The 27,977-nt window shown below is 44.1% G+C and overlaps 1 protein-coding gene across 2 annotated transcripts; it reads left to right on the top strand.

The window, feature by feature from the left end:
• Window positions 1-332: 332 nt before the first annotated feature.
• LOC142418786 (beta-galactosidase-1-like protein 2) lies at window positions 333-27,855 on the top strand. 2 transcript variants are annotated; one of them, XM_075521141.1, is made up of 19 exons: window positions 333-452; window positions 5,018-5,215; window positions 5,820-5,888; window positions 6,205-6,300; window positions 7,871-7,979; window positions 8,297-8,389; window positions 11,294-11,375; window positions 14,542-14,606; window positions 17,328-17,412; window positions 18,474-18,611; window positions 19,286-19,366; window positions 19,593-19,699; window positions 20,106-20,252; window positions 20,669-20,740; window positions 21,697-21,775; window positions 22,999-23,086; window positions 24,917-25,031; window positions 25,926-26,042; window positions 26,520-27,855. In XM_075521141.1, the coding sequence occupies exons 1-19, from the start codon at window positions 370-372 to the stop codon at window positions 26,604-26,606; spliced, it is 1,911 nt and encodes a 636-aa protein (XP_075377256.1). In that variant the 5' UTR covers window positions 333-369; the 3' UTR covers window positions 26,607-27,855. The 2 variants fall into 2 exon arrangements, with proteins under 2 accessions (XP_075377256.1, XP_075377258.1); XM_075521143.1 differs by lacking the exon at window positions 6,205-6,300.
• The last annotated feature ends 122 nt before the right edge of the window (window positions 27,856-27,977 follow it).

The following is a 27,977-nucleotide window of genomic DNA, read 5'->3' as shown; positions in this document are numbered from 1 at the left end:
GGGAAGGGGTCTCCGCGCTGCCCGCGGCCGGGCACGGGGCCGCTCCGCCGCCGGGGGGTGTCCGCGGGGCCCGCGCCGCCCCCGTACCTGCTGCCGGGCGGGCCCGGCCGGCCCCGCCGCCTCATGACTGGCACGAGCGCCGCCAGTGCGCAGCGCCGCGCGCCCTCGCCCCACCCTGCGGGCGGGCGGGCGGCGGCCAATCGGAGGCGCCGACGGGGGGGAGAGGGCGGAGCGCGGCGGTGGGCGGCCAATGGCGGGCGAGCGGCGGGCGGAGCGGCCCAAGGCGGCGGGGGGCGCGGCGGCGGCGGCGGTGCCGGCGGGCCGGGGCCGGGGCCGGGGCCGGGGCCGGGGCCGCGGCGGGCGGCCGCCATGTGGCCGTGCGGCGGGCGGCGGCAGCGCCGCCTCGGGGGCGTCGCGTTCCTCATCCTTGTGCTGTGGCTGCTGCTGCGCAGGTGAGAGCCGGCACGCCCCCGCCGCGCCGCGGGGGTGCCGGGGGTCGCGCCCCGGTGGTGGTGGGGGGACGGACGGACGGACGGACACCGGGGCGGCGTGCGGGCTCCCCGGGGCGGGCAGCGGGCTTGCGCGGCCGCCGCTGCCCCGCAGCGCTCCTGAGCGCAGGCCTGCCGCCGTGACTTGTGTTTGCTGTTGAGAGCAACTGCGCTCGAATGGAAACGGGTGCCGCCTTTTACGGGGGAAACGGTAATTGACTCCGCGCTTCCTGCTCGCTGCCTGGAAAACTCACTAACGGCGACCCAGGCTCGATACAGTCCAAACATCTTTTCTTATCAGAATGCATAGGGAAGGAAAGCGCACGGCTCCCCACCAGCCACTGACGGAGAGCATTCCTCCAGCAGGACGGGAGCGTGGGAAGGACTGGAGAGAGTAATGCTGCCTCCTGCAGAAATGATTTAAAAGCTTTAAATAAACGTTACGTGTAATATACACAACTTCTTGTCTATCATAAAAAGTAATGGGTAAGGAAAGACCAATTGCCAGCGCTATAAATCAGATTCTACGTTAGGCTAATGCTATCCCTGCTGACCTTGGCTCTCGTAAGGCTTTACATCATCGCAGCTCTGATGGATGATGCACGTTTGCAAATCAATCGCTCTGCCAGATCTAACCCATCGCAGAAGGTGCCGCGGGTGTCTCCAGTGCGCTCGCACCAGAGCTTTGTTTCCCTCTCTCTCCAGCGTGTTCTGGGTCTGGTTTTTCTGTGTCCCTGTGTTGTCAGTAGCAGCACGGACCGAGCGGCGTGGTACCCCGAGACCTGGGCTGCAGCGTGCGGTGGTGCCTGCCTCTCCTTTCAGAACAGCTTTAACTTTCTTCTTCTGGTCCCGTTTGTACGCCCCAGGCCAATATCCATTCCTCTGTGGCCCATCTATAGTAACGAGGTTATTCGAGGTTCTAGCGTGAATCCCATGTGGTTTAAATCACGTTCATTTTGGGGGCGATGCTCTTTCCTGGACGAGCGTGTCGAGGTGCATGTCCGCACAGTAGCTTCTCCATGCCAAGTGACAGAAGCTCTTCAGTCCCTGACAGCAAAGTGCTGGAGATAATATTCAGGCAAGGGAAAATGTAGTTATTTATTACCACTCAGATCTTTTTTTATAACTTGGATATTTTATAACGGGTTCTTACATTTGTAGTAGGAAGTTACTTGATCCTCAAAGCTATAGAAAAGCCTTGATAAATCTTTGCTTAATTAGAAACAAAATTCTTTTATAGCTGGTCTTGGGTTTATGCCACATAGGTTCTCAGCAGAGGATTATTGCAAACTGATACCTGATAAAAGCACAGAAGTCTGTCTCCTGTAAGAGTGTGTCTGTAAAACACTGTATCCATTGGTACACCGTGTTTTTCTCCATGGCCCAGGTCACCCGAGAATAAACCGTACTAGAAAATGCAGTGATCATTATCCCAGCCATGTTGAATGTGCACCTGGGGCCTGTCTGACCGACACAGGACCTCGGTTGCCACAAGACAGCGAGTCATGAGTGGAGGCAACTCAAAGCTTTCACTTTCCTCTGGCCAGAGGAAGCCCAGAATAAATGGCAAAGCCCTCTGAGGCAGGTCTAAGAAGAGCTTAGGGATTAACTGTAAAGTCCCTTGTCCTCTGAAGCGCGTCCCTTGGTATCAGCAAAGCAAGCTAATGGTCTCCACGCTTCTTCCCCTGTTTTGACCTTCTTTTTCTTTTCTGTTAGCTTTTTCTCTGAACGGTTCTGGGTATGTGGTAGGCCTATACCAAAGCTAAATCTCTTATCTCATGCAGAGAGGACTTCAGCTGGGTTTTGTTTTACAGGCATGAATGCCTTGGCGTAGCTGTCTGGTTTAGCAGTTAACTGCAACTTCCCTATTCCGTTTGGAGTGTTTTGCGCTTCAACTTATGTCTTATAAAGACAGATCGTTTCGTTAAGACTAGCCTGTCCAACCCAATTTCGAAGCTTTTGTTCTGGGGGAACTTGGTAATCTAATGCTATTTTTCTGCAAAAAACGAGTCTTGCCTGAAGCAGGGAGGAAATGGCTACAGAGGGACAAAGTAGGCCAGTAACCTTTAGCAAAGACAAAAAAAGATTCTTTGCAACCTGTGCTGTCATTATAGAAGTGAGAAAAAAATCTACTGCGAGCTATACATTGCTCCCGAGAGGTAGCACGGAGCCCAGGTGGGCTTTGAGCTGTGGAAATCCAGCTCAGGGTAACAGGATGAAGCTCTGCTGAGTCACGGAAGTTTTTTTCAGGAGAAGCCACTTGAACAGATCCCAATGAGAGATGTGGGTTTCAGGATATCCAGGATAATCTGTTGAAAATATTGGGAGCTTCCTACCAGTCCTTCTTGGTGAGAAAAAACACTGGAGCCAGGGAGTTTTAAGGTAGGAAACTTGATGGAAACTTGCCAACTAAGTTATGCCCAGGATTAAGAAGATAAGCTTAAGCGATTTGTTTATTTTTATCTGGCTGTGTATGCTTCCTGAGTACAGCCTTCATGCTGGCACCAGTGGCAGCTAGCAGTACTGTTGTGTGCAGGGGCAATTTAGGGCTTTACCTAGCTCAGAAACAAATTGGAAACTCAGGTATTTTCCAACCTGATCTTTAAAAATTGGAGTTTTGTGTCTCCAGGCCCCTTTGAGCTTTCCGCCTCAGGCTTGCCACCAAGCAATAGAAGCAGGTATAGCTGCAGTTTCAGGATCTGATTTGCAAAAGTTGCAATCTGTGCGAGATGTAGTTTTAGCAGAATAGAGGGGCAGGTAGGCATAGGATATCCTGTGTGTGGATTGAGAACCACCTCCCCTGCTGGGAAAATTCACAGTAATTCCTTGGGAGCAATGCCGCTATTTCCTAGCCTCACATCATCATTCTCTGGCTGTACCTAGTTTCTTGTGTAGATGAGCATTTTTGATCCTATTCCTATTCAGGCAGTCACCCTTTAAATATGGCATTTAGGTATTTTGTGCTTATTTCTCCTACTTTGAGCTGCACTCCTACAGAGTGTAGGCTCTCCTACAGAGCCTCTTCATAAAGGCTCTGCTATTGCTGCACCACCTTCTGAATGGGATACGTTACTATCTCCTTGCTCAGCACTATTTTTTGTAAATGGTTTGACAGTAAATGCACGTGAGTGCTCATTGACTGAAGGCAGTGAATATCTAATCTAGACTTCATTTTCCAGGTATTATCCGTGCCTGCTGCCGGTTGTTTCAGAGCCCTGTGAGAATGCTGTGCTACACAGGTACCCTCTGTGCTTGTCAGCCAGCCCGTGCAGTGTCCTGGAAGTCTTAGATTTAGTTCCTTTGTAGTCTCCTTGTCTTGTGTCGGAGGACAGGTAATTGCTGCAGGCTCCTGGTTAGCAATCCCTGTAAGCTGTGAGTTCTGAGAAGTCCTCACCCTCTGCTAATACCCGCTCTACGTGTAGTCTAGAAAACAGCTGGAGGCTTAGTTAGGTATTTCCCTCTTCTCCAAATGTGACATTTCTCTCAAATGTGTGGGTCACTCTTGCTTTCTTGAGACGGGAATTCATCCCTCACATCTGGCTGTGATAACATTTCAGAGGAACAAGCTGCTATTGTCTAACTCTTTTGTGTATTCAGAGTTGTGGAACTGGGATGGTCTGATGGAGGCAGTGTAACTGCTTTGGATCTGGACTAGTTGATAAAATGTTTTCTTGGTTCAGCCGAAATGAACTAGGGAGCCGTGTAAGGCAATAGGAGGTAGTTTCTTGCATGCAGGAACCGACCCGAATGGAGCTGTGATGGCATGAGTATTGAAACTGGTAAGTGCTTTGGAACCTGGTATCTCCTTTGCTCCGGTTCTTTTGGTAAATAATATACGAAGGAATTAATCTAAGCAGTAATGCAGGTAGAGGTAAGTTTGTGATGACAGCAGACTTCATCTTTCCTGAGTGATTGAATGTAGTCCAGGAGTTTTCTTTAAACTAAGGAAAAGTTTCTCTGTTCACAGTGAACAGCTGAGGGTTCTTTATTTTTTCCATGCATTGAGTTGGAAGGTATCAGAGATCACAAGACATTTCAGGGTAGCAATACTGAAATGCAGCCGCAGCTGGAGCGAGGATCTGGAAATCAGCCAGCGTATGTCATCCTACTGCAAAACAGGGAGATCTTACATTTCATAAGTTATGAAAGTGTTTGTGAGTACGGAGTGAAAACTTGCCCATCTTGTATTTTCAGCAAGTTAGTTTTATGATCCCTGCCTGAGTAGTGCTACATTTCAGTTGTTGAGTATGGCAGAGTGGCTTGGGACATTCAGGATGGAAGCTACTAGTGAAATGAATATTAAATACACATCTTGGGCAGATCTTTCATCTGTTTTATAGTCTTCTGAAAAATCTATATGCTTTATATGACAAAGGGCATAGTTTACTTAAGAAGTAGGAAGGTCAGAGCTGATCCTGCCAGGTAGGGTGAAATGAGCAGCCTCTCTTTAGGGGGACAGATTTCTTTACGATAAGCACAGATTTCTTTACTAGAGACTGAATGCTCATATGTCTCTCTTTCTCTTCTAGGTTTAACTGGAGTGAGCTAATCCCTTTGCGGTTATGGGGGAGGACCCTAGGCTTGCAGACAGAAAACTCGCAGTTCCTCCTGGAAGGCATGCCTTTCCGCATATTTGGAGGTTCAATGCACTATTTCCGAGTCCCCAGGGAATACTGGGAAGACCGCATGCTTAAGATGAAAGCGTGTGGCTTAAACACACTCACGACGTAAGTGTCCTCGCTCCCTAGGCTCTGTCACACGTACCTTGCAGCCTCTCCCCTCTTCCATAGTAGTTGGGGGGATTTTCTAATTAATTCCAGTGGGCCATAACAATGTCTTTCTGTACTTGTTATTACGAGAAAAGACACAGAAGAGTAGTGGGGACTCAGGTTTCTATAACCTTCACACACTGCAGTATCTTCAAATACCAACTGGAACAGATGTCTATCAGACGTACTGGGAAAGTGCCTTCTTAATGCTGACCCGATGAGGAAGGGTCAGGCTCTGAAATGGCCATTCAGCATGGCTGTGACTTCTAAATTGCTCTGGTTTGGAGAATGAAAGATACACCTAGAGAGAGACCACATTTGATGATCTTGAGAAACTCAGATATTGCAGAGTACAGGAAAAGAGTGCAACAAAGTACGGACTTGTCAGAAAAGTGAAAGAAAGGCACAAATAACATGTAAATAGACACTTGTAATGTGTACATGCAGTAATCTCTGGATCTGTTACTGACTAAAAAAGGGAGTGCATAGTTTTTTTCTGTGCTTCACAAATGCAGTGCCCTTTTCAGCCCTTCACCTCCACTGCCCTTCTTCTGCATTTCAGGTACGTGCCGTGGAACCTTCATGAACAAGAAAGAGGGAAGTTTGACTTCAGTCGAAATCTGGATCTAGAGTATGTGGTACAGACAACTCTATTATTAAATACTCCTGTTTTGAGGGGAGGGTGCGCGTGTCGGTTCTGGATGAAGATGCCATTTCCAGCTTCTGAAGCAAAGCCTGTACCTTGATCAGGCAATGGAGACTCTCATTCTTTCCCCTGCTTTCTGGAGTTCTGGGAACTTACAGGTTTAGTACCAATCCAGTATAGTTGCTTCATCAAGCAATTCTCTTCTGCTTCTGGTACCTAAATTTCATGTGTTTGATGTATTAGGAGTGCATGGAGTAGGGATTCTCCAGTCAGACAATAATTACGCTGTCTGGATCTCTAGGGCCTTCCTTTCACTGGCAGCTAAAAATGGACTGTGGGTGATTCTGCGTCCCGGACCTTATATCTGCTCTGAATGGGACCTTGGTGGTCTGCCCAGGTAAGTGTGTAAGTAGTTCAGTTGAGGCAAGCGTTTGGGACTGTGGGAAAAAACCCCAAAACCGCTGATCATACAGTTGAGCCTCCTTCAGAGATTCAGAATGGCTGGCTGTTAGATGGAAATATTTATTTCCTGTGTCCCCAAAGCAGGTGAAGACCCATTATGTTGTTGAGCTCTCCTAAGCAGCACAGACAGTAAGCCTGGAACCAGAATCTTTTATGAGCAGTTATTCTTTAAAATAATAGTTGTGTTATGGCATAATGGTTACAGCAAGAAAACAGAATTGGGGAAACCCATCTTCTATTGCTGTTGCAACTTGACTGTCTGTATAATATGAATAGTAGTATTTGCAGCTTGATGTAAGAATTTGCTTCATCTCGGGTCCATTTTAAAAGTCCTACTAGAACATAAGTACTATATGGGTGGCAGTAATAAAGACCCATAACTTTTCCAAACTCCTACTGCATTTTCTCCTAAAGCACACAGCTTGTTGGTAAGAGGCATTGAGAGCAGAGTTGAATACGTCAGCCTTGAGACTTGCCTGGTTACTAGATCCCAGTGGAACCAGTGCCAGGTTACGTACCACTTGTTTTCCTTACCTTCACAGAGCATGAACCTCAGTGGAGACACTTGACAAAATTTGGGGATTATTTCTTTTAATCTTTTCATTTTTCAGAATGCCCTGCCTTTGGCATCAGCGAGCTCAGGTGCAGAACTGGGAAGGTGTGTCAGGGACTCGCTCACGAGACCATGGCTACTTGTGAGCAGAGGCAGTAGCTAGTTCTACATGGGATTATGAGAAGGGCATATATGGTCAGTTGTTCCCACATCACCCACATATTTTTTTATTGGACAGATAAAAGATTCTGATAAAGAGCAACAGTACTGTTCTCATTTTACAGATAAGGAGGGGATGATTTTGTAAGCCCACCAAGCTGTATATAGCATACAGGAGTTGATTCTTTCAGACCTCTGGAAGCACTATTAGTTAATGCCTCCTTTTGCAGAGACAAGGAAGGTGCAAGCTCACTCTGCTTAAATTGTTATAGCAGTACATTGTTCTGCTCTTAAACAAATTGCCCTTTTCTGTGTTAACCCCAAACCAGCGAACTAAGTCTTGTAAATTAGCGGTAGAAACCATGGGAACAATTACCGGAAGCTTTGTTTTGAGCAATGATTGGGGTTTTATGAGGGAGCACTTGGTTGTAGAGTGCTCTTGGGGATGCAGGTAATTCCAGAGTAACCTTTAGAGTGGTAAGTTTAGCCCTTGAAATCTTATTGGGAAAGTTAATGAAATGAGCTTAGGCCCAAAATACAGAACAAAAAGAAGGAGAACAGCTTGGCAATTGCAGTCTGGACTCATTTAAAAGTGTGAGTGGTAGATAGCCTCACAGGGTGTCATTCACTGACTCACGATGTTGTCCATACCTGCACTGCAGGCTTAGCCAAGTGACATAGAAGGATCAATGGTTCCTCCCCAGATGTGACTTGATGTCGGTGGGTGGTGTTACCTCTGGCAGCCTTGACTGGACAGGAGACTAATAGATTCTGTTTGCTGCTTTTTTCATAGTTGGCTGCTGCAAGACCCAGAGATGCAACTGAGGACAACGTACAAGGGCTTCACAGAAGCTGTGGATGCCTATTTTGATCATCTAATGCCTATTGTAGTCCCTCTTCAGGCAAGTACAATCCATTACCCTCTCTGTCCACAAGTGGGGACTGTCTGCCCAGATGAGTGTGAGCTGTGTGTAATGGCAGCAGGTTGAAGCAATAACAAATCTACCAGCTGCACTTTAGGAACCAGTATGGACTGGAGTTGTCCGTGTCAGCTCTCCAGATCTAGCCGTTTTGTTATGCATAGACTTTGGGAGGATGAGAGGGTGGAGCTGAGTCCATCTGAGACTTGTGCGTCTTTCCTGCAGGCCAGTGCCACTGTGATTTGAGTCCCTCTGATTAGAAATCATGGTGAACAACTTCTCCCTTTTGTTCCCAACAGTACAAGAAAGGAGGCCCCATCATTGCAGTGCAAGTGGAGAATGAATATGGTTCCTACGCCAAAGACCCAAACTACATGACCTATGTTAAAATGGTAATGTTGGCACATTTACTTGTTTCTGTGGTGAATCTCTCTCATAAACCACCTTCCTTATAGTATTTTCTTTTTTCTGAATAACTTTTTAGCGTGGCTTCAGAAACCCTTGAAAGCATCAGTGCATAATCCAGCTGCATTTCCCTTGATGTTTCTCTCTGGAGTGGAAGAGATGGCATATGACCCTCTCAATATTGATAAGCCTGTGTTCTTATGTCTTCCAGAGAACAGGGTGATAGGGAAATGAGGGAGTATCTGTAAAACATAGCTGGCCTTGAAGAAGCTGTCTCCTGCTGGTCCTGTTTTGCTTCTTTTAGACGACATCAGAGAAAGGTTTCTCTTTGTCTCTGTTGACTTCCCTGGGAGGAAGGTTTATGTGAACAAGCTACCAGCACACTCCTAAACTTGTGTAATCTGGAGCTCAGCATCAGGCTGGTTAATTTGCCTAATGCCTCCCTTACCCTTGTCAAACAGAGATTAGACTGTGCTCTGGCTCCTGCCTCTGAACTGAATGGTAGAGTTGGCCAGTGCCCAAGGAGGCCAGGTTATCCTGGTGGATCTAACATGAGGCTAACCTGTTCATTTGCCCCCAGTACAATTGCAAGGTGGACAGTTAACAGGATCTGCAGTATGTCTTACGAGGTTCATTGCTTAATTTCTTCTCACTGAATGCTTAAAAGTGTTGCTGCATGTGAGAGAGGTTACCCATCCAGTGGTGTGTATGTGCTATAAATTGTATGTTCCCTGCTCTTCTGCTACAGCTTTATCAGATCATTCTGACGCCCTTTGGGTACCCCAGCTTCGGCCTGAGCATCCTGAGGTTAGCTCTGGCTCAGGTTGTCCCATTGCTCAAGGTATACAGAGGCTCTTCAACCAAATAAATCGTGTGGCCCGAGTCCTAATCTGTTTAGAGTGGTGCCTGCTCCTGCACTAACTCCATCTCGTGGAGTGATTTAACATTGCTTAGAAGGTTAAATATGAAGTGTACATACAAACCAGTTAAAGAGCTAATTGCCAATCTGAACTGATAATGTCAAAATTGTCTGTTATATCTACGTAGTTTCCCTCCCTATGTCCCACCAGTGGCAAGCATATAAGCAAATGGCTTTCAGAGCCCTAAACAAATGGGGCATAGAGACTCTGTTGTGTCTGAACAGCGTGCCGACTCGGTGCTTGCTTTTCCATATCTCAGTGATGAAAGAGCTTGTGATGTTTCACAGACTTGTCAGAACAGATAATGTTTCCTTACCAGGCCTGTGGGTGTATTTTTGCAGTGCTGTTTCGTCATATTCTGGTATCGTGTGCAACTTGCATCTGAAGAAATATATTATAGTGGTCAAAGACAAAAATGTGGGAAAGCAAGATTTGCAGGGCTTCCCTTTTGGTTGGAGTGGGATCTAACGTGAGGTGGAGCTCCTAGTCTTTGTTCTGGTTTGGGCCTTGAGCTTTGAATGTGGCAAGTTGATTAATTCACGTCTGTATCTAGCCTATATGACAATGTTGCAGTCTTTCTGGAATTAATATACCCATTAAAAAACCCCCACAACTCACACAAAACCTGAAATCCCTGTCCTTATCTCACTCTTTTGGGTGCAGTGCCTTTGCCTTCCAAAACGTCTAGGCCATGAAAGGGTGTGTTGACATCTCCCTCCCCATACAGTACATGAGCTGGGATTAGCTGAGCACACACCTGTGTCTGCCTCAGACGCTGTTTCTATTCCTGGTTTCTCTGCTGCACCCTGAAATCCTGTAATGCATTTCAATGGGTGGCAGCTCTCTGCCGTTTCTCCATTTTGCACTTATATTCAAAAGGAAGGGAAGAAACTAAGTGTTAATGCGGTGCTCAAAGAATTATCTTAATAAAATTTGTTAGAAATTCCAGTTCCCTCAATAGCTGAGTTTGGCAGATACCAGCATCTGTTCAGGTATCAATTTAGTGATGATAGGTTGATAAACTAACCAGGTTATCTTAACTCTGAATTGGGTTTGTCTTTAAACTCTTGTGTTGTAATGCTTCTCTAATGTAGACTGTGTGGGATGCTTAAGTCTACTCTGTGTGCAATATGCAAAGATTCCTTTAAATACACAGCAGACATTAACTAGTTGGTGCACATGACATGGGTAACTCCTGTGTGAGCTGATGTGTCTTTATCACCATTTTACAGTTAGTAACTTAGAATTAAGACACCGAAGGCTTGTTTTCAAAGCTCCTTGGAAGTCACTCCTTCAGTTTCAATGCAGGTACAGTGAAAAGAGGGGTTAATTTGCAGCTAGGATTTCCTTACCTCTCCTTCAAACATCAGCCACTGTTCTGTAAAAAAATATCTGTAAGAGAAAAATCCTAATGGGAAGAACCTTGTGTGTGCATATGAATTTTAAAAACCTTAGAGGGCTATTTCATACAGTGCTGTGATATTGAAGAACCAGTAAATTCATTCAGACTTGACTATTCAAGAACATAGGTACCTGAGCTGTCCTGTGATGGCATTCGCTGGCAAACCAGCTATTTTCTCCTTTCAGCTTCCATTGTTAGTCAGGAAGGGTGAGCTGCTTTTCTTTTTCTTCTTCCACCTGAAGCCCTCTTTTGATGGAAAGCAGTGAAGCTATTTATTAAACTGATCTCAGAAGAAGAAGATAAAATCCTGAAGTTTGATGCCTCAGTGAGAAACCGATCCAGGTTTCTAAAACAAAACAAGATTTTTTCAGTTGTCTTTAAGCTGGAAAAAGTAGGCAGGGAAGCTTCAGGAGGAATGGGAGATGTCACAGGAATAATATTTCTTACCAAGCCACTACCAGTTTCAAGCTATCCCAAGAGAAGGTAATAATGTACTTTAATGCTTTAATATCCTGTCAAATGCTAAACTCAGGCTGTTAACACAATGGCTTTTCCCCTTTTTAATTTAGGCCCTGTTAAACAGAGGGATTGTGGAATTGTTAATGACCTCAGACAACAAGAACGGGCTGTCACTTGGCTTAGTGGAAGGAGGTATGTGCTCGTAGGAGAGCAAGGTAAGATTGTGTTCTTTGTCTGCGGCAGCCGATGAAACATAGCCTTTGAATGAGAGCAGTAGGCTTCATTTGCTAAGCTGCACCCATTAACTGTATTCTGTTTGCGGTAGGAGCTTCAGCCACAGAGCAGGGATGCCCTTAGCTGGATGGTGTACACACAGAATCCCTTCCCAGAAAGGCTTAGAGTGTTTTTTTTCAACGTAAGGTGTAACACAGTGATAGCAGGATTGCTCCATGGGGAGGCAGCCTCTCTGCTCCCAAGGACATTAAGCATGTGCAGACTAAATACCTTGCTGCCTTCTGTCTAGTATTGGGCATCTGTACTTCCCAATGAGGTTAGTCAAGAGATGGCAGCACCTAGAATTTCTTGATGTTGTTTCCACCAGATTACAAGGTTGAAAATACGACTTCTTATTGCTTTATTTGAATATATATTAAACAAGTACCTCAGCAGTTACTAATAGTAATAACTTATTCTTAAGATACCTGCTTTGCAATTAAAGAGAGAAGAAAAAAGTCCATCAAAACCTAGATTCTGAAATCTAACATTCTGTATGTTTAGCAGTAGTTTGCGGGGCAGCCCTGTCTTCTCAGCGAGCTTGCTCTGGGGCGTGCAGCCTTTGGTAGGTAGGTAAAGGAGGGTATCAGATGTGCATAATGCGAAAGGATGTCCATTTTCCCTTTCCCTTTTAAAAAGTGTAATTCTATTAAGTGTTTAAAAATGCTGCTTAGCACCCCTCCTGCTTTTCACTGTGAAGAAATGGAGGTATAGCTGTTTGAGTTTCACCATGCCCTAAATCCGACTGTTTGGGGCATAGTGCAATACTGATTTTCAGATTTCAGATCCAGTTCAGCTGAGATTGGCCTGTGATCTCTCCTGTGTTTCTGCCAGTTGCCTGCCAGAGTAGTAATTGCTTCCCTGAATGAAGTGTTTGCAGGGTGCAGTCTTTGAGTGCTCCTGTCATCACTCAGTCATAAATACTGCTAATTTTCTAATCTCAGGCATGAAGATGATTAAAAGACAAGACTTTTCCCTCCTCTTTTTCCTCCTCTTATTTTTATTTGAAAGTATGAGAGAGACAAATTAAATAACTCTGAAGTCCATGGGTCTTCACCAATACGGTGCTCTTCTCAATTGTATTTTTTTGGAGCACAGCAGTTTCCAGCCTTGACCACATAGAGTCAGTCTCTCCCTGCCAGCGAACTGACATGCAGAAGGGCTGGTGTGGAAATCCCTGTCTAGCCCTCACCATCTTCTGTGAGAATGTTTACTGCCTCAGAGCTCGTTCTTGTTTGGAGTTGTCTTTTCCAGCATGTTGCATGCTGAGAGCTCTTTGATACCAATTTGCGTCTCAGATGTCATAACAATCTGCTCATTAGAGTCAACATGTCAAGTAATCAGATGCGTGGAATAACTAGGGCTCAAAGTGGTATAGCAGCAAGGTGGTTATGAAAGCGCTAAAGGAGAGAGAACAAAATCCACTGTAGAAATGCATTAAGAAAATAGAAGACTCCATACTGGGGTCAAAAACTAATGCAGTGATTCTGTCATTTTGTTTGTTCTGTTCATCACTGGTGTACCGATTTCTTTCCAAGAAGCATTTGTAGGTTCCTGTTAATGCCAGGAGTCGTCAGTCTGGTGCTCTGCAGAGAAAACTGTCTGTTGTAGAAGGACCTGAGACTACAGCATTGTAGCCCTTGTTCAGTAGTGGCAGCACATTTTCAGGGGATGAGGAGGAAAGCTTTTGTTGTTGTGGGTCCCCTTCGTGCTCATAGGTATAGTGGGATGTCCCATGCTGTAGGGAAAAAATCTCAGTCAGTCTCAGAGTACCTGAGCAGCTCCTGCAATCCTCCTTCCTTCACGGGCACGGTCAGTGGCAAGAATCCCAAACCAGGTGGCTCCAATCTGGCCTGGTACAGCCTCCCTTCTGGGAGCTGACGGGTGACAAAATAAAACCTCTGGCTCCCCTCCAGGCCACGGCTAAAGCACCATGGTGGAAAGCTGTGTGTATGTGAAAACAACCTGCTGTGGAAAGGATGAATAAGGCTTTGGGAACTGGTTCTCCACACCTTTACGCCATTTTCAATGGTGTGTTGTTAATCTGCATGAAGAGCAGAATTGGGCATGTTCGCCTTCAGGATTGCCAACTAATGTATTACATCAGTGCTAAATCCATGTTTGATTTTGTTCTCCCACCATGTTTGCCTGGGCTAAATTCTTTAGCTCAGCACACTACATAGGTCAGCCTATTAAAATCCAGGTATAAATAGTGAGAAGTGAGCTTTTGCTTCTGTAAGTATTCTGTTTGAAGTGCTGTGTCTGACACAACTGGGGCTGGATTTGATACCAGCTCTCTTCTAAGCCAGTTTCTAATACAAAATCATACCATTGCTCCTGCATTTTCAAAGTTTCTTGGGAGAAATATCATCAGTGTGACCAAGGGCTAGAAAAGTATGAAAATGGTTCAAAGGTGTACCAGGGGCTGGGACACTGATACCAGATTAGCATCTTCTAATGCATCAGCCCCTGCAGACAGGTCTTCCCACTCCAGTGCTTGAAGATCATGCAGCGACTTTTGCTATACATGCAGCACACACAAACTAGTTGCCAGTTCCCCCATGCTGCACAGGGCAGAAGCACAGATAAGTCTTCCAATTACAATTTCTATCTGGTTCACTTGTACTGTGGTTTCTCTCACCCACCCCCACAGACATGACAAGCTGTAAGATATTGCCTGGGTAGCGATTCCTGCAGCTAAAGCCTGGGAGATCAGTGTGGCATCCAGATATGACTTTCTAATAATAAGTTTGCTTTTATGTGGTGCCTTTTATCTGAGGATCTCCAAGTGCTTTACAGCCTCTAATTAAAGCTTGTGACACCCCATGAACTGCTCTGATGCTCTCTCTTTCTAGTATCTCTGAACGTTAAAGCTAAAAAGATGGCCTGCAAGTATTCCACTGTGTGCTGCGGTCCAGTTAGATTCTGCATACTAAGTGAAGACTTTGATGGGAAATTTCCGAGGAGGTTGTATTGGTGGTTCAGAAGATGTTCCAGCATGTTGCTGGGCTGATGCCTAAAGAGATGGTCCCCTAGGCATTTTGTACATGACTAAATTAATACAAACTTTTTCTTTTCCCAATAGCATTGGCCACTGTTAACTTTCAGAAACTGGAACCTGGGCTACTGAAATACCTGGACACAGTACAGGTAAGATGCAGAACAACTTTGTTCACCTAGATTTTCTAGGACAGCATTAGAAATGAAGCACTGATAGTCTTGTTTTGGTTTTGTGTGTTGGTTTGGGGTTTTTTTTTATGAACAAATGTTTGGGCTTCCTTCTCATTAGGCCAAATCCTTCTGGAATCAGTGAAAACACTTACGATAATTTCTCTGGAAAGTGAAGGTTTTAAGTATGCTGTTATCCAGCACCTTCTTAAAGGCTTTCCATTCAGCTGTGCCCTGTGGCCTGTGTTTAGGTATTAGGGGTTAGATTTCTTCACACTTTCAAGTGTTGATACCCACTAGCATCCTACTTTGCAATTGTCAGACCTCTTTCTTGAAGTTCAGTCGTCTTTTTCCCAAACTCTTTTACCCTGATGCTGTGGATGCCATCAAGAGCATGTTTGAAAACTCTAGTCTTCAAATGCTGGGTGTTGGTCTACTGCAGTTCTTTCAGGGTACACTGTGATGGGTGTTTCAGTCATCTCCAACACCTCATATTCAGTGTAGATATGTAAAGTTGTATTAATGGCATGCTGTGCAGAAGAGCGTATTGGCTCCACTAGGCATTTGGTCCTATTTCTGCTAGGACCTGCAGCAGAACTGATCAGAGAAACACTTTGATTTCAGATACACTTTCACAGTACCTTCAAAAAACACCTTCCACACAGCGCAGTCCCAAGCTCTTCCTGCCTTCTCAGCAGCCCAACCTACCTGGCATTTAACAGTGCTTACTGCAGAAAAGCATTCAAATCATGGAATCATAGAATCATTAAGGTTGGAAAAGACCTCTAAGATCATCTAGTCTAACTGTCAGCCCAACACCTCCATGCCTACTAAACCATGTCCCGAAGTGCCACGTCTACAGGTTTTTTAAATACCTCCAGGGATGGTGACTCTACTACTACCCTGGGCATCCTGTTCCAATGCTTGACAACCCTTTCAGTAAAGAAATTTTTCCTAATATCCAATCTAAACCTCTCCTGACACAACTTGAGGCCATCTTCTCTCGTCCTATCGCTAGTTACCTGGGAGAAGAGACTGACCCCCACCTCACTACAACCTCCTTTCAGGCAGTTGTACAGAGCGATAAGGTCTCCCCTCAGCCTCCACTTCTCCAGACTAAACAATCCCAGTTCCCTCAGCCGCTCCTCATAAGACTTGTTCTCCAGACCCTTAGTATATTTAGTATATCGCTTCACCATCTTTAACCCCCTGTGCTGTCCAAGATAGGAATCAGGGGTAGGGAATTGCCTAATGAGCACTTGATGTGAAAAGTATCTTGACTGTGTGATGGGGGAGTAGTGAGCAAATAACCAATTTTGCTTTTTAGTGACAGGTTCTCTCTCTCTTTGCATCCTCTGTCCTCTTCTTGCCCTGTTGCTCTGCTTGCTCCAAATGTCAGCCTGGAAAGATGTGAACAACTGACATCTGCCCCTGGCCGTGATCGATTCTCTTCTGATCTCCTCCCTTGGCTTTTGCCTGGACTGTGAAAGGAAACCTTGCTGCTGGCTTGCTGAACATTGAATCCTACCACTTTAATTTGTTTTCTTTTCCTGTATGGGCGAAAGAGGGTCTACTGCATGTACTTTCGCTTTCTTTAGGTCTTACAAAATTCACCAAACCCTGCAAATGAACAGAAGGTGGCAGCTTCCCCACCAACTGAATACACAAATGCAACATGGCCCAATAAAAGCAGCTCCTCCTTTGCCACACTTACTAATTACAAGATAGGAAGCCTGTCATTCAAATTTGTAAGGATTATGAAGCTATGTTATCTTTTCCTTGTTATGGTCTCTTATTCCAGAGGGTGATAAAACTCCTTCTTTGACTAGTTTACTGGGGATGGATTGATTAAACATATTTCCAAGAGCTGGACTGAACCTGGAACAATTAGATTATTACAGGCACCTGCAGTTGTTTTTTCCTAATGAAACATGAGTTTCTTTAATGCCACTTACCTTGGCCATTTCATGTGGCATCAGATAAAGCCCTTATAAAATAAAGGGCAAAATTGCCTTGACTAGGAATAAATACCATGAGCAGGGAGTGCCAGCCAGGCTGAGCACATGTTGTCCTGTCCAGTGTGATGGGGCCGGATGGAATTCTACAGGAGCTAAGGGAGCTGGCAAGCAGTGACAAATGGGAAGCTGTTGCTCTGTGTGCAGAGCCTTTTTAATGAAGACCTAATTCCTGCAAAGGCTAATTCTTACCTGCCAACACCATATGCGGCATTAAAAAGGCATTAAGCCGCTAAGGTCTGCTGTTCCTACCTTGGCAAGCATTGGCTGCAGTGCACCTGCAAACTCTCAGCTGGCAGTGGCGTAGCTGATAAGCAGACATTTATAAATGTGTATTTCTAGCAGAAGCTAAACAGAGACAGTTGGTTTGTCTTTTTGCTACAGCTCTACCAAACAATATCCAGAGCTCTTTGGTATCACCTGGTTGTGTGTGCCGTGGTTTTTGCTTTGTGCCTAGCAGAGAACTTCTCTGCTTTGCCTGCCTGTTCTGAGCGTTGCTGGCCCACAGCATCTTGTTCCTTACTTGTTCGGAACTCCTTAGCTGCTTCTTTCTATGCCAACTTGAGAAGAAAACACTCTTGTAAACCATGTTGCCAAACTGCATTTGAACAATGCTTCTCTAGAAAACAGGGATGAGTGCAAGACTGAGCTGTCTCCATTTTAACTCTTTGTTTTTGTTTTGATACAGAGAGATCAGCCAAAGATGGTCATGGAGTATTGGACCGGATGGTTTGATAACTGGGGAGGCCCTCACTATGTCTTTGATGCAGACGGTGAGCACCAGCTACTGTTCTTGTAGATAGGGGAGTTTATTGCTCTGCAAACAGTCACAGGAAAATGACATACAACTTCTTCAAATTTTCTGTCCTGCTCTAACCTCTGCTTTGTGTGAGTCTTTGTAAATGAATCATCCCTCAGTGAGTGGGTCACATTGCTGTGCCTTGGATTTTCTTTAGTAGTGTTAGTAAACATCAGATCTTTTCTAAAAAAATCATATTTTTCTTCTTATTCCTCAAAGAGGGACTCTATGGGGTGTGCAGAGTGCCAAACATCTTAAGATGTTAGTGTCAGTGTGTCCTAAGGCCTTGTGCTACTCTCTGTTGATTTTAAAAATGCAGCCCAGTGATTTAAATTGTCTCTTTCACCTCCTGAGCTAATCTAAATCCTGTGAAGACTTTATCTGTATTTTGTAAAAATGTCACAAGTTTTATGAAACCTCCATCATAACAACATTGCTTGTATAGTGAATAAACACTCCTCATTAAGAGAGGATTATTTTACCTTTTGTGGGAATATGGTGAACTTAAGCCTCTTGCAAGTATAGCACCTTCTGAAAAGTATCAGGCTTTTTCTAGTTTAAAAGCTCATTAGGAAGGAAGACAAGTACTAAAAAAAAAAAAATCAACAACCCCAGAACCTCCAGGGCATCTAAAGTACAGTGAAAACAGAGCTATATCAGACTGTTTTAATGACTCGCTCATCCTCCTGCAATTGTCTTTGTAATTGGGTCATTGGTGTGTTGAGTTTAGGAGTCTGACTGAGTAGTCCTTACAACTCTTCTGCTTAAAAGCAAAACTCCTGCTCAAGTACATGAGCTTTATCCTTTTTCACCTTTAGGAGAGGTATATTTGAATGTATTAATATCTCCCGATATGTCAGTAGACATGCTGCCCTTACTGAGGGCAAAATACAAATCACAATACAAATCACTGTAATTACACAGGCGTGACTGACTGACAAGGACCAGAATGTTTGTGTCTACTTTGAGTTACTGGAAGAGTGTTAGCCTAGCTTCTTGGTCTGTGGCCTTCCTGGCACTGCCCTTCCTTTACAGAAATGGTGAATACTGTAGCAAGCATCCTCAAATTAGGAGCGTCCATCAATCTCTACATGTTTCACGGAGGCACCAACTTTGGCTTCATGAATGGTGCTTTGGAGGCTGATGAATACAAGTCAGATGTTACCAGTTATGGTGAGTTTTCTTTCACTGCCTTGCCCATGCACCTACTGTGAGAGTGCAGCTCAGACTACCCTTTGGGCTAGTTACAGTTGACAGAAGCATTGAGAAATGATCAGTACAACCACTTTGTCATGGAGAGACGAGTTGGAACATAGCTCAGAAGCAAATGCCTGTCTAAATGGGGGCTTACATTAGTGTTTCTGATTTCCAGACCCATTCCAGGGTGTGGAGGATCCCCTCATTCTGAACTGGGAATAGAAGTTGCAGATGATGACTTTGCTTCATGTTATCTCTATGCTGGGTCTTCTTTCTAGGGAAAGATGGTGATCCAAGATACAGTTCTGTTTTTTAATTTTACCAAGTCACATTGTACCATAAAGCTCTTTTCATCCCAACAGCCCTTTGTTAAAATCGTTAATTGTTGACTTTATCCTGTGTGAAATTCTGGATATATGCAAATTAGATCTCTATAAGTATGTTGCTCCTCAGTGAGTGGCTCTTGTCCAAATTAAGCAACTCTATGCTTGTCTAGCTACATTCACACAGATAAAAGTGTACAGGTTGCCATAATATAGACAGTGCCAAGAAAATTGTGTCTTGGGCTTTTACTTCTTTGATGACAGCGTACATGAAGGCTGTCCCAGAGCTGCTGTATGTTTTTTAAAACATATGTGCTTCTTTTTCAGATTACGATGCTGTGCTGACAGAGGCTGGAGACTATACATCCAAATTTTTCAAGCTCCGACAACTCTTCAGCATGATAATTGGTAATTATGAATCCAAGAACCAAAATACTGTTTACCTACAGTGTTAAATCAGAGACTTGTTTAAACTGGCCCTTCTGCTGGAGCCCTGTGATGCTGGTTGGTTGACTGGCTGGGTGCTTTTTCCAAAAGATGGGAGGGAGGACCAAAGGAGGTCTGGAGGGGCCTTAAATCTGTGTTGGCTTTTTGCATCTGAAATAGTTGTTCCATCTTTCTTTTTGCATCACAGGCCAGCCTCTTCCTCTCCCTCCCATGATTGAAAGCAAAGCATCATACGGTGCAATCCTGTTGCATCAATATATCTCTCTCTGGGATGTGTTACCATCTCTTCTACAGGTAGTACTACCAATTTTAATGCATCTCAGTACTAAAAGGCATCGCTTCTTAGCTGGAAAAGGCAATTAGCTCACTGGCTTGTATCCCATGAGGATAAGGTTGTGGAATGTTTTGTCAAGGATATGCAAAGGAGGCAAATCTTTTATCTCACCTTTTTTACTGCTACTTCTGTTCTCTTGGAATTCCAGTTTTGCAAGTCCTTGGCTCCCTTTTCTGGTACCTTGTCTTCATTGCTGTAGCTTTCATAGAGTCATAAGGTAATTCAGGTTGGAACAGACCTCTGGAGGCTTACAGGGTAAATGTAACCTGTGGCAGAGTAGAACACCTATCTTAAATGAATTGCCTCTATGTGGCCTGTCAATGCTGGGAGGCCACTTCTGCCATTAAATTTGTTTCTCCTTTGCAGCCCATTAAGTCAGAGTTTCCTATTAACATGGAGAATCTGCATCTAAATGATAGCAGTGGGCAGTCGTATGGATATGTGCTCTACGAGACTGTCATATTTGGCGGTGGACATCTCCATTCAAGGGATCATGTCCGTGACCGAGCACAGGTAAGGAGCAGAGGGCAACTGTGACTAACTTCAGTCAGATGTAAATGCTTTGGTCTTGGCAGCTAGGCAGGAAATGGGTCAACCATGAAGGAAAATGTGAAGTTTTAGATGACATGTGTGACTCGCTCTTTTCAGTTCTCAGCTAAACCCCAACCCTTATTATTTGTCAATCAGCTTGAGGTTCCAGTCTACTAAAACTTATAATATCTTTAAACCTCAGAACATTGAATGTTCTGAGAAATGTTGTGATTTTTTTTCCCACCTAGACTGAATCAGCGACACAGTTACGGACGCTGAGTTCTAGTTTCAAGTAGAGACAATTTCCTCTGCAAATACAGCTTCAGTAACCTATGCAACACATGATTATAGTATAATTGATGAGAAGTTGCTCTCCTCTCTTGTGCTCTGTTCTGCAGGTGTTTGTTAACACCATGTATGTTGGTGAGCTGGACTACAACACAGTGGAGCTCTCCCTTCCTGAAGGACAGGTAACTAATTGGAGATTGCTCACAGCAATAGTATGTGGATAACAGAACCAAGACCACTAAAGAGGCGTAGCTCTCAAGAAGGGACCTCCCACTTAATCCATTTAACTAGCTGGTACGGTAGCCTGACACAGGGAATGGTTGTCACACCCTAATTAGACACTATTCCACTAGTGAAATACAGTGTGATTTCACTGCCAAGTTACTATTTGTGATTGAGAAGTGGTTTTTGAATACTTTTCCATGGAGAAAATTCAAGTCATTGTAGTGCTTGCACAAAATTTGCCAGCCTTCCTGCCCCGCCCACAAACTGTAGACATTGAGTACGGGTACGTTCGTGCAGATGAAGTCCGTGTAGGCTTCATCTTCCTTAGCACAAAGCAGGTTTTAAGGGGGCTTGGGGGCTTTTGCACCTTTTGGGTCTCAAATGAAATGAGGGGCAATGTGTCTCTTTAGCTCTGAAAGTAGTTGTACCCTGGCAGAAGTTAGCAGTAAGACGAGTTTATTGATTGAATGCATGTCAACAGAGCTGTGCATGGCTCCTAGGAGTAGGTGAGTGGGTGGATATACTAGTTGTTCTTATGACTTGCGGGAGAGCTATATGACATAAGCCTGTACTATGTCAAACTCCATTTCTGGCTCTGTGGGTGATAGCAAAATGGTACTTAAAAATTCAACAGAAAAAAAGACAACTTTTATGAAAAGGCTGAGAGTTCCTCAGTGGCATAACTATTTGCAGTAGCTGAAAGATATGAGGATGCTGTTCTGTCACGTAATCCAGAACTTTAAAGTAAACAGATAAATTGCAACTGCCAAAGGTATTGGTGCCACCTCCCCTCTTAAACACCTCTACTGACCTCTGTTAACCAAGCATTATGGCTGATACAGCACATGCTGCACACCGGTCGAGCTGATGCTCTTCCTTTTGTTTATTTTGTTGTTTTTTTTTTCTTTTACAGGGATTCAGGCAGCTAAGACTCTTGGTAGAGAACCGCGGTCGTGTCAATTATGGCCTGGCATTGAATGAACAGAGGAAAGGTGAGTTAAGTTCTTTGTTCTCAAATTGTCCTAGATAGTTCGCTGAGTTTAAACACTATAGAACTGTCTTTCTTGTGTGCTTTACACAGAACCAGACTGAAGACCCAATACAGCTATCGTAGTGCTAGCCAAGACTACCATCTGGGAGTCAGTGGGAAACGGTATGATGGAGGGAACTTGTTAAAAAACACAGTTCATCACCCCCTGTCTGGAGTGATCATAGATGAAAAGTAGCGGCTGCCTGATGGCTTGCATTAAGGCTTCTTATTTTGTAGGGGTACAACTAAACGCAAGGCCATCAATGAATCTTTTTCTGCTCTAGATTTGCTAGGTCATGTTAGGGTACCCTTTCTCTTGCTCTGTGAGCATGTTACTTCACAGGGAGAGAAGGAAAATACCTTTTTTAATCTGTTTTCACCTGGGGGTTTGATATTGGAGGATCACAACATTTAAAAACTCACACAATATCAGAAGGAATGAATTGCATCCTGTTGAGCAGAATTTACTAAAATGTTCAAGTCTGTCACACACAATTGTGGAGCTGGAAGAGGTCAAAACCCCAGGATTCTGTTTTAGTGGGAAGTGTATGCAAAAACTATACAAAATAGGCTAATGGAGTTAGGCACGTGACTGTACTAATTTTATTTTACTGCAGAAGAGGTGCATAAAGCCTCATTGCTGCTTAGGCAGTCTCAACTGCTGTCCTGTAATTAGGAGGCTGGATTAGGACCCAGGCTTTGCCTGCTACATGGAGAATAACTTTATCTAACAGGAGAGTGCTAAATGTAAATTACTTATAAGGTGTCTTAAGATCCTTGGATGAAAAGCACTGGATCAGCACTGGACATTAGTGCTTGCCCATGTTATATTTTGCTGTGCCTATTAGAGAAGTAACTGAAGAACTGCTTTAAAAAAATCTATATGTGGACAGCTAACTAAAAAACAACAATAACAACAAAACCCCATCTGCTGCGTGTGCCAACAATGTTTTCTGCTTGGAGGGTGTTTAATGGCCTGGTGAGTTGAAGCAAAGGGGAGAGTGGGGAGGCCAAAGTGTAGTAATGCTCCCCACTCAATCTGGATGAGCAATGGAACCATATGGACTCTAATTCCATTGCAGAATGTGGCTGCTTTCCATCTCCTGCTGTTCCTCGCATTCAAATAGGAAGATCTATCAGCTTTAGCTGTTTTTCAACTCTTCATTACCCCCATTGCTCTTGCAGGCTTAATTGGTGATGTCTTCTTGAATAAAACCCCCTTGAGGAACTTCAAGATTTACAGTTTGGAGATGAAACCTGGCTTCATGAAAAGGTTTGTGGGATTTAAAAATATTTTCTTCCTCATTTGAAAGCAACTGTTTACCAGCAGTACAAAATCTAATAGCTAGCAGTTAAATGTATCAGAAAGGCAACACAAGGTAAAAGTAGGTAGGTGGATTTTTGCACCGGTAAGTTCCTTGCTGATACCTTTGTCCAAAATAGTGCAGAAAATGGTGCCACTTTATCCATACCATTGTTTAGGGGTGAAATATATTCCCACTGTGGAGGATTTAAAGACTTCCTCACAGCCTGTACAGCAGGGTTAGATCGGGTAGGTAAAAGCATGGCTTACCCAAAGGGGTGGGTCGCAACACACCCACATGTTGGAGAAGTTTGTGTCTTTCTTGAAATTAGCAATATGGCTGATATATTTAGTAATTCAAACTCGCAAGGGACGGATTAATTCTAGGAAGCTACTAATAGTACATTAACGAGTCCAGATGGCTTCCTCTCTTTTAAGTTATTTTGCTTTAATTCAAGAAAGACTGAAAAAGAAATCTAGCAGGGGTAAGTCAAGGAGCCTCTGTTAGTAGATACTGAAAACCTTAGCAAACGTTTAAGGCAACAGATGCCCTATGGACTCTGGCCACGATCCAGAGAGACTGTTTTCAGTTATGTTGTTAATACCAGAAAGTAACACATGTGCATCCCCCAAGATATCACAGCTCCCGCATTTTGTGTAGGAAGGAGAGAGAGGCCATGTTAAACTGAAATGGTTTTTAAAAGAAAAAAGTCTACCTTTTGAAATTTCTAAGGACAATCTTAACAGGTGCTGGGGGGCTGCCTGAAGGATTCTTATTGATGGGGTAACTTGCATAACCTTTGACTGCATGGTTTTAGAAGAATATTTCCAGTGAGGAACATTAAAGCAAGTGAACTGCCATGCCCAAACAAAAGCAAGATTAGTCAACACTACAGTCAGTTACTGGCAATTGACTAGTAGCAATGAAACACAATCAGCTTACAGTTACTGCGTAGGAGGACGGAGCGCATGGTATTGTGAAAGGAATTGGCGTAGGCTTTTAGTTGAATAATTCAGTAGCAGTCAAGCTGCGCTGGATCAATAACTTCCCTGAATCCAAGAGATGCAGTCTGTAAGGGTTGGAAGGAACATGTTCTGACAGAAGCTCAAGGCTTCTGTGGGACTCTACACTCCTTATTTTCTCTTCTGTTTGTCCCCTGCTCCCAAATTGTTGCCACAGGTAAGAAATAATAGCAGATTGCCCCTGATTACTGCAAACTTGCAAGGATGTGTTCATGTTCCTCGATAGGTATATGGGCAGGAATGTCTGTTTTGAATCCTGTGAATTCTGCAGGTTTTCCTTTAGCCCGTGCAAGCCACATGCATTTAAAACTTGCACCATGGCACTGTCATATCTGGAGGAGGATGGGTACTTCAGCAGCCAACATGAAGCGGAGATTTTTATGTTGCTGTAAAGCATTAGAGATGGTGATAGCCCCATATATCCTTTCCTTGTACCAGAAATTGGCCTATCAGTGATGTGGCAAGCATAGGATAATGAAAACTGAGACATGTACCACCAGTACACTTATCTTAAGTGGAGGGATCAGCTAGGTGCTTGCCTTGAATGTTTACAGGAGATAAACACTTCATCCCTATGCAGCATGAAGAATATTACCTTTAGGCCTTACCACTAGAAGGCAACTGCTTGACATTTCAGGCATGCAAGGAAATAGCAACCTTGTTGAAACAACATCCATCCACCGTTGTAAGCAGCAGTTTGAAATGATTTTGAGACCAGTGTTGTGTCTCTCAGTGCTGCCTGGTGCTTCCCTGCTGTCTTTGGTCATTCTCTTACAGCTTGCGACATATTGCTGGATGGAGCGCGGTCCCAGATTACTTTGTCGGTCCGGCTTTTTTTCGTGGAAGGCTGTGGATAGAGCATCAGCCACAGGACACTTTCTTGAAGCTACAGGCAAGTCCTGTTTTTCTTCCCCCTCTATTTTTTCTTGATCAAGATTTTTAAAAAGCTTGTGTAATAGCTCTGCCTGAGCTCTGCCTGTAGTTTTGTAGTCTTCCTCTGATCTTGGAGAAAGAAGTCTTCTCAAGCTGGCAGGTAATTCTGCTCAGTCTGTAGTGGTCCTGATGAGAAAACATGTGCAATACTGACTCTGCAGAGCTGCTAATGAACAGTTAGTCTTTTTTATTGACATAAAAATGCTATTTCTTTTCTAGTTGCAGAGGAGTAATGGGCACAAAAAATAAAGGAGGTACTAGTTTTATCCCTACCTCCTCAACGTGATACGGAAAGAGTCACTTCTTTGTAGACATGGCATGAGAGTTAGCGTTCACATCTTCCTTCTGCAGAAGACTGCTGCTCTTGCACAGAACTTAAGATGAGATATTAAGTATTATTAAACTTCCTCCTCCGATTTCGCTACCTTAGAGCCAGGGTTCATGCCAATCATTATTGTACTGCTCACTTTTCCATTTATGCTTTGTTGTAAATTATGCTAGTCAGTAGCAATACAGTATTTCTGTCACCTGGGAAATAGGTGAGGGGAGATACTCTATGCTTGGGAAGAAATAAAGATACATCTGTTCAAAAGGATGAAGTTTCCTGTACAAGCATGAATTGCACATTTTTGAAAGCTTTATCCTTTTAATTAGTACATTAAGGATAACTCCTGTTCAACAGGGCTTACTTAAATGTTCATGGCTTCAGGGAGTTGCACAGGGAAAGCAAGCAGAAAACCTGCAGAAAGTGGCCTGAAAGAATGCAAGTGTGAAAGTAGACTTAGTTTCCTGTGGGGATGCTAACTAGGCAATACAGCTGCATCAGTAATTCTGTGTACTGTCTTGATTCTAGGGCTGGGAAAAGGGAGTTGTGTTTGTCAATGGTCAGAACCTGGGCCGCTACTGGAAAATTGGACCTCAGGAAACACTCTACCTTCCTGGCCCCTGGTTATGGAAAGGGAGCAATGAGGTGAGAGGCTTTGGTGGGATTTCTCTTTGCTTGTTTGTATTATTAAAGATCCTGCTTTGAGTCATGTCCTGAAGAGCTAAACATATACAGTATATTAATTACCTATCTCTAGCTGAAAACCAGCTCAATAGAGAGGAAGGAGACTGTTACCTCCTAAGATCTGTGAAAATTAGGGAAGGTGCTGCTCTAAAGCTGACTATGGCTCTGACAACTATTAAGACATGATGAGGATGGCAGCTAAACTTCAAAGCACTGTATCAAGTTCAAAATCAAGACAAACCTGATTTGATGCTGGTTCATTTTCTGCATCATGTGGTGCTGAAGAAGAATCACAGTTACTGTTCAGACTCATATTGATTGATCTCTTTAAATGATGCTTCCTTCCCCTGCTGTGATCGTATGCCTTCTCCTCCTAAAAATATTTAAAGTAACTCAGCCTTTGTATGGAGGAACTTTATATATCCCTCTCTTATGCAGATTGTCATTTTTGAAGAACGCACTGCAGGACGGATAATACAATCTGTCGACATACCTTATTTAGGAAGGACCCAGTACGTGGACTGATGAGAGCTTCTTTCCCATGTTTGGTTCATCTCGAATATTCCTGGTTGCATGTCTGGGGACACGATGGCCCAGGCACTTGGGCATGTTAATTTCCACTAGACCCAGGTAAAGGATTTGCTCTTTGGCAGTAAGTTCAGAAGAGAGAATGGTCCCTGAAGGAACCAGAGTCCATTGTTTCATAGATGGATGCGGAAGCTCATCTCCGTGCACTACTGAGGACCCACAGCTTGGATGGCTGCGCATGATGTTATGGACCATCTGGTGAATGTGGGGGAGTAAAAAGGTGCTGGAGGCAGGAGAGAGAGAGAGAAAGAACTGAAGCCATCTGAACTGAAAGCTGAGCTCAGTTCTCCAGTGACTTTAAAAATGTGTTATTACTGGCTTCCTTGTTTTTATAATTAGATAGGGAGAAAATAGTTGGTGAACGTGTGAGTAACCAGGTGTGGAAAACCATTTTGTTGGGCTTCCAGGCAGAATTTAGCAACTCGCTCTGCAAAGAGGCCATTACTTGTTCACTTGTTGGAAGCCAAGTTGGTTGTCAAATGACTTTAATTTGAGCTCTTTTTCCACTAAGTTTTACTATGGAGGTTGTGTCTCTCTCAAAAAGGAAAAAAGAAGTTTTAAAAAGTGAAATGCGTTTTGTCCTCTATCAAATATATCATTATGCTTCAGGCCAGGCAGGAATGAGAACTTCCAAGGAGGAGGTGCAGGAGGAGAAAAGGACAAGTTAGACTTCCAGTCATCCCTCCACCCCTGCTCTCACTGTGAAGCACCTGAAGATGAAATTCCCCCTTGTAAAATGAGCAGAGATCAGATCTTGGTTGGGGAAGAAGTAAAGGGGTTGCATACATAGTTGCAAATGGGAGAGCACATCTGTACTTCCTAGTTAAACATGCTGTGAAATCTTGGGATCTTGGGTCCTGTTGTCTTTTTTCTTTTTGTCCCTCAAAACAGAAACCCAGGGTTTAGGAAAACATGGTTTTTTAACTCACCAGCTCCACAGTCACTGAGGAGCTGACATCTCTTTAGGGAGAGGAAGAGATCAAATTCAAGCTGCGAATCTGTTCAGAATTTCCGAGAAGTTGCTCAGCACCTGCTTTCTGTTCTGGTAACCAGAGGATTCAGGCTATGAGAGAAACACCAGACATGTGCACTGTCTCTGATAATGCAGTTGCGGGGTATTCTAGCTCTTAGAAACCATAATTTTATTTAACAAATTTAAATACAGTTTGTTTAAAACTGAGAACAGACAGTGCAGCTGTAATACACTCCATCCTGGCCAGAGCTGGTCTTGCTGAATATACGTATCTCTGCTCCCGAGGACCACGGTAGCCTCCGTGCAAGTTGGAAGGGCCCTGGCTCGTGTGACCA

This window comes from Mycteria americana, chromosome 19 (assembly GCF_035582795.1).
Source record: "Mycteria americana isolate JAX WOST 10 ecotype Jacksonville Zoo and Gardens chromosome 19, USCA_MyAme_1.0, whole genome shotgun sequence".
In the NCBI taxonomy this organism is placed as follows: domain Eukaryota; kingdom Metazoa; phylum Chordata; class Aves; order Ciconiiformes; family Ciconiidae; genus Mycteria; species Mycteria americana.
This window is presented reverse-complemented; position numbering and strand designations above follow the sequence as displayed.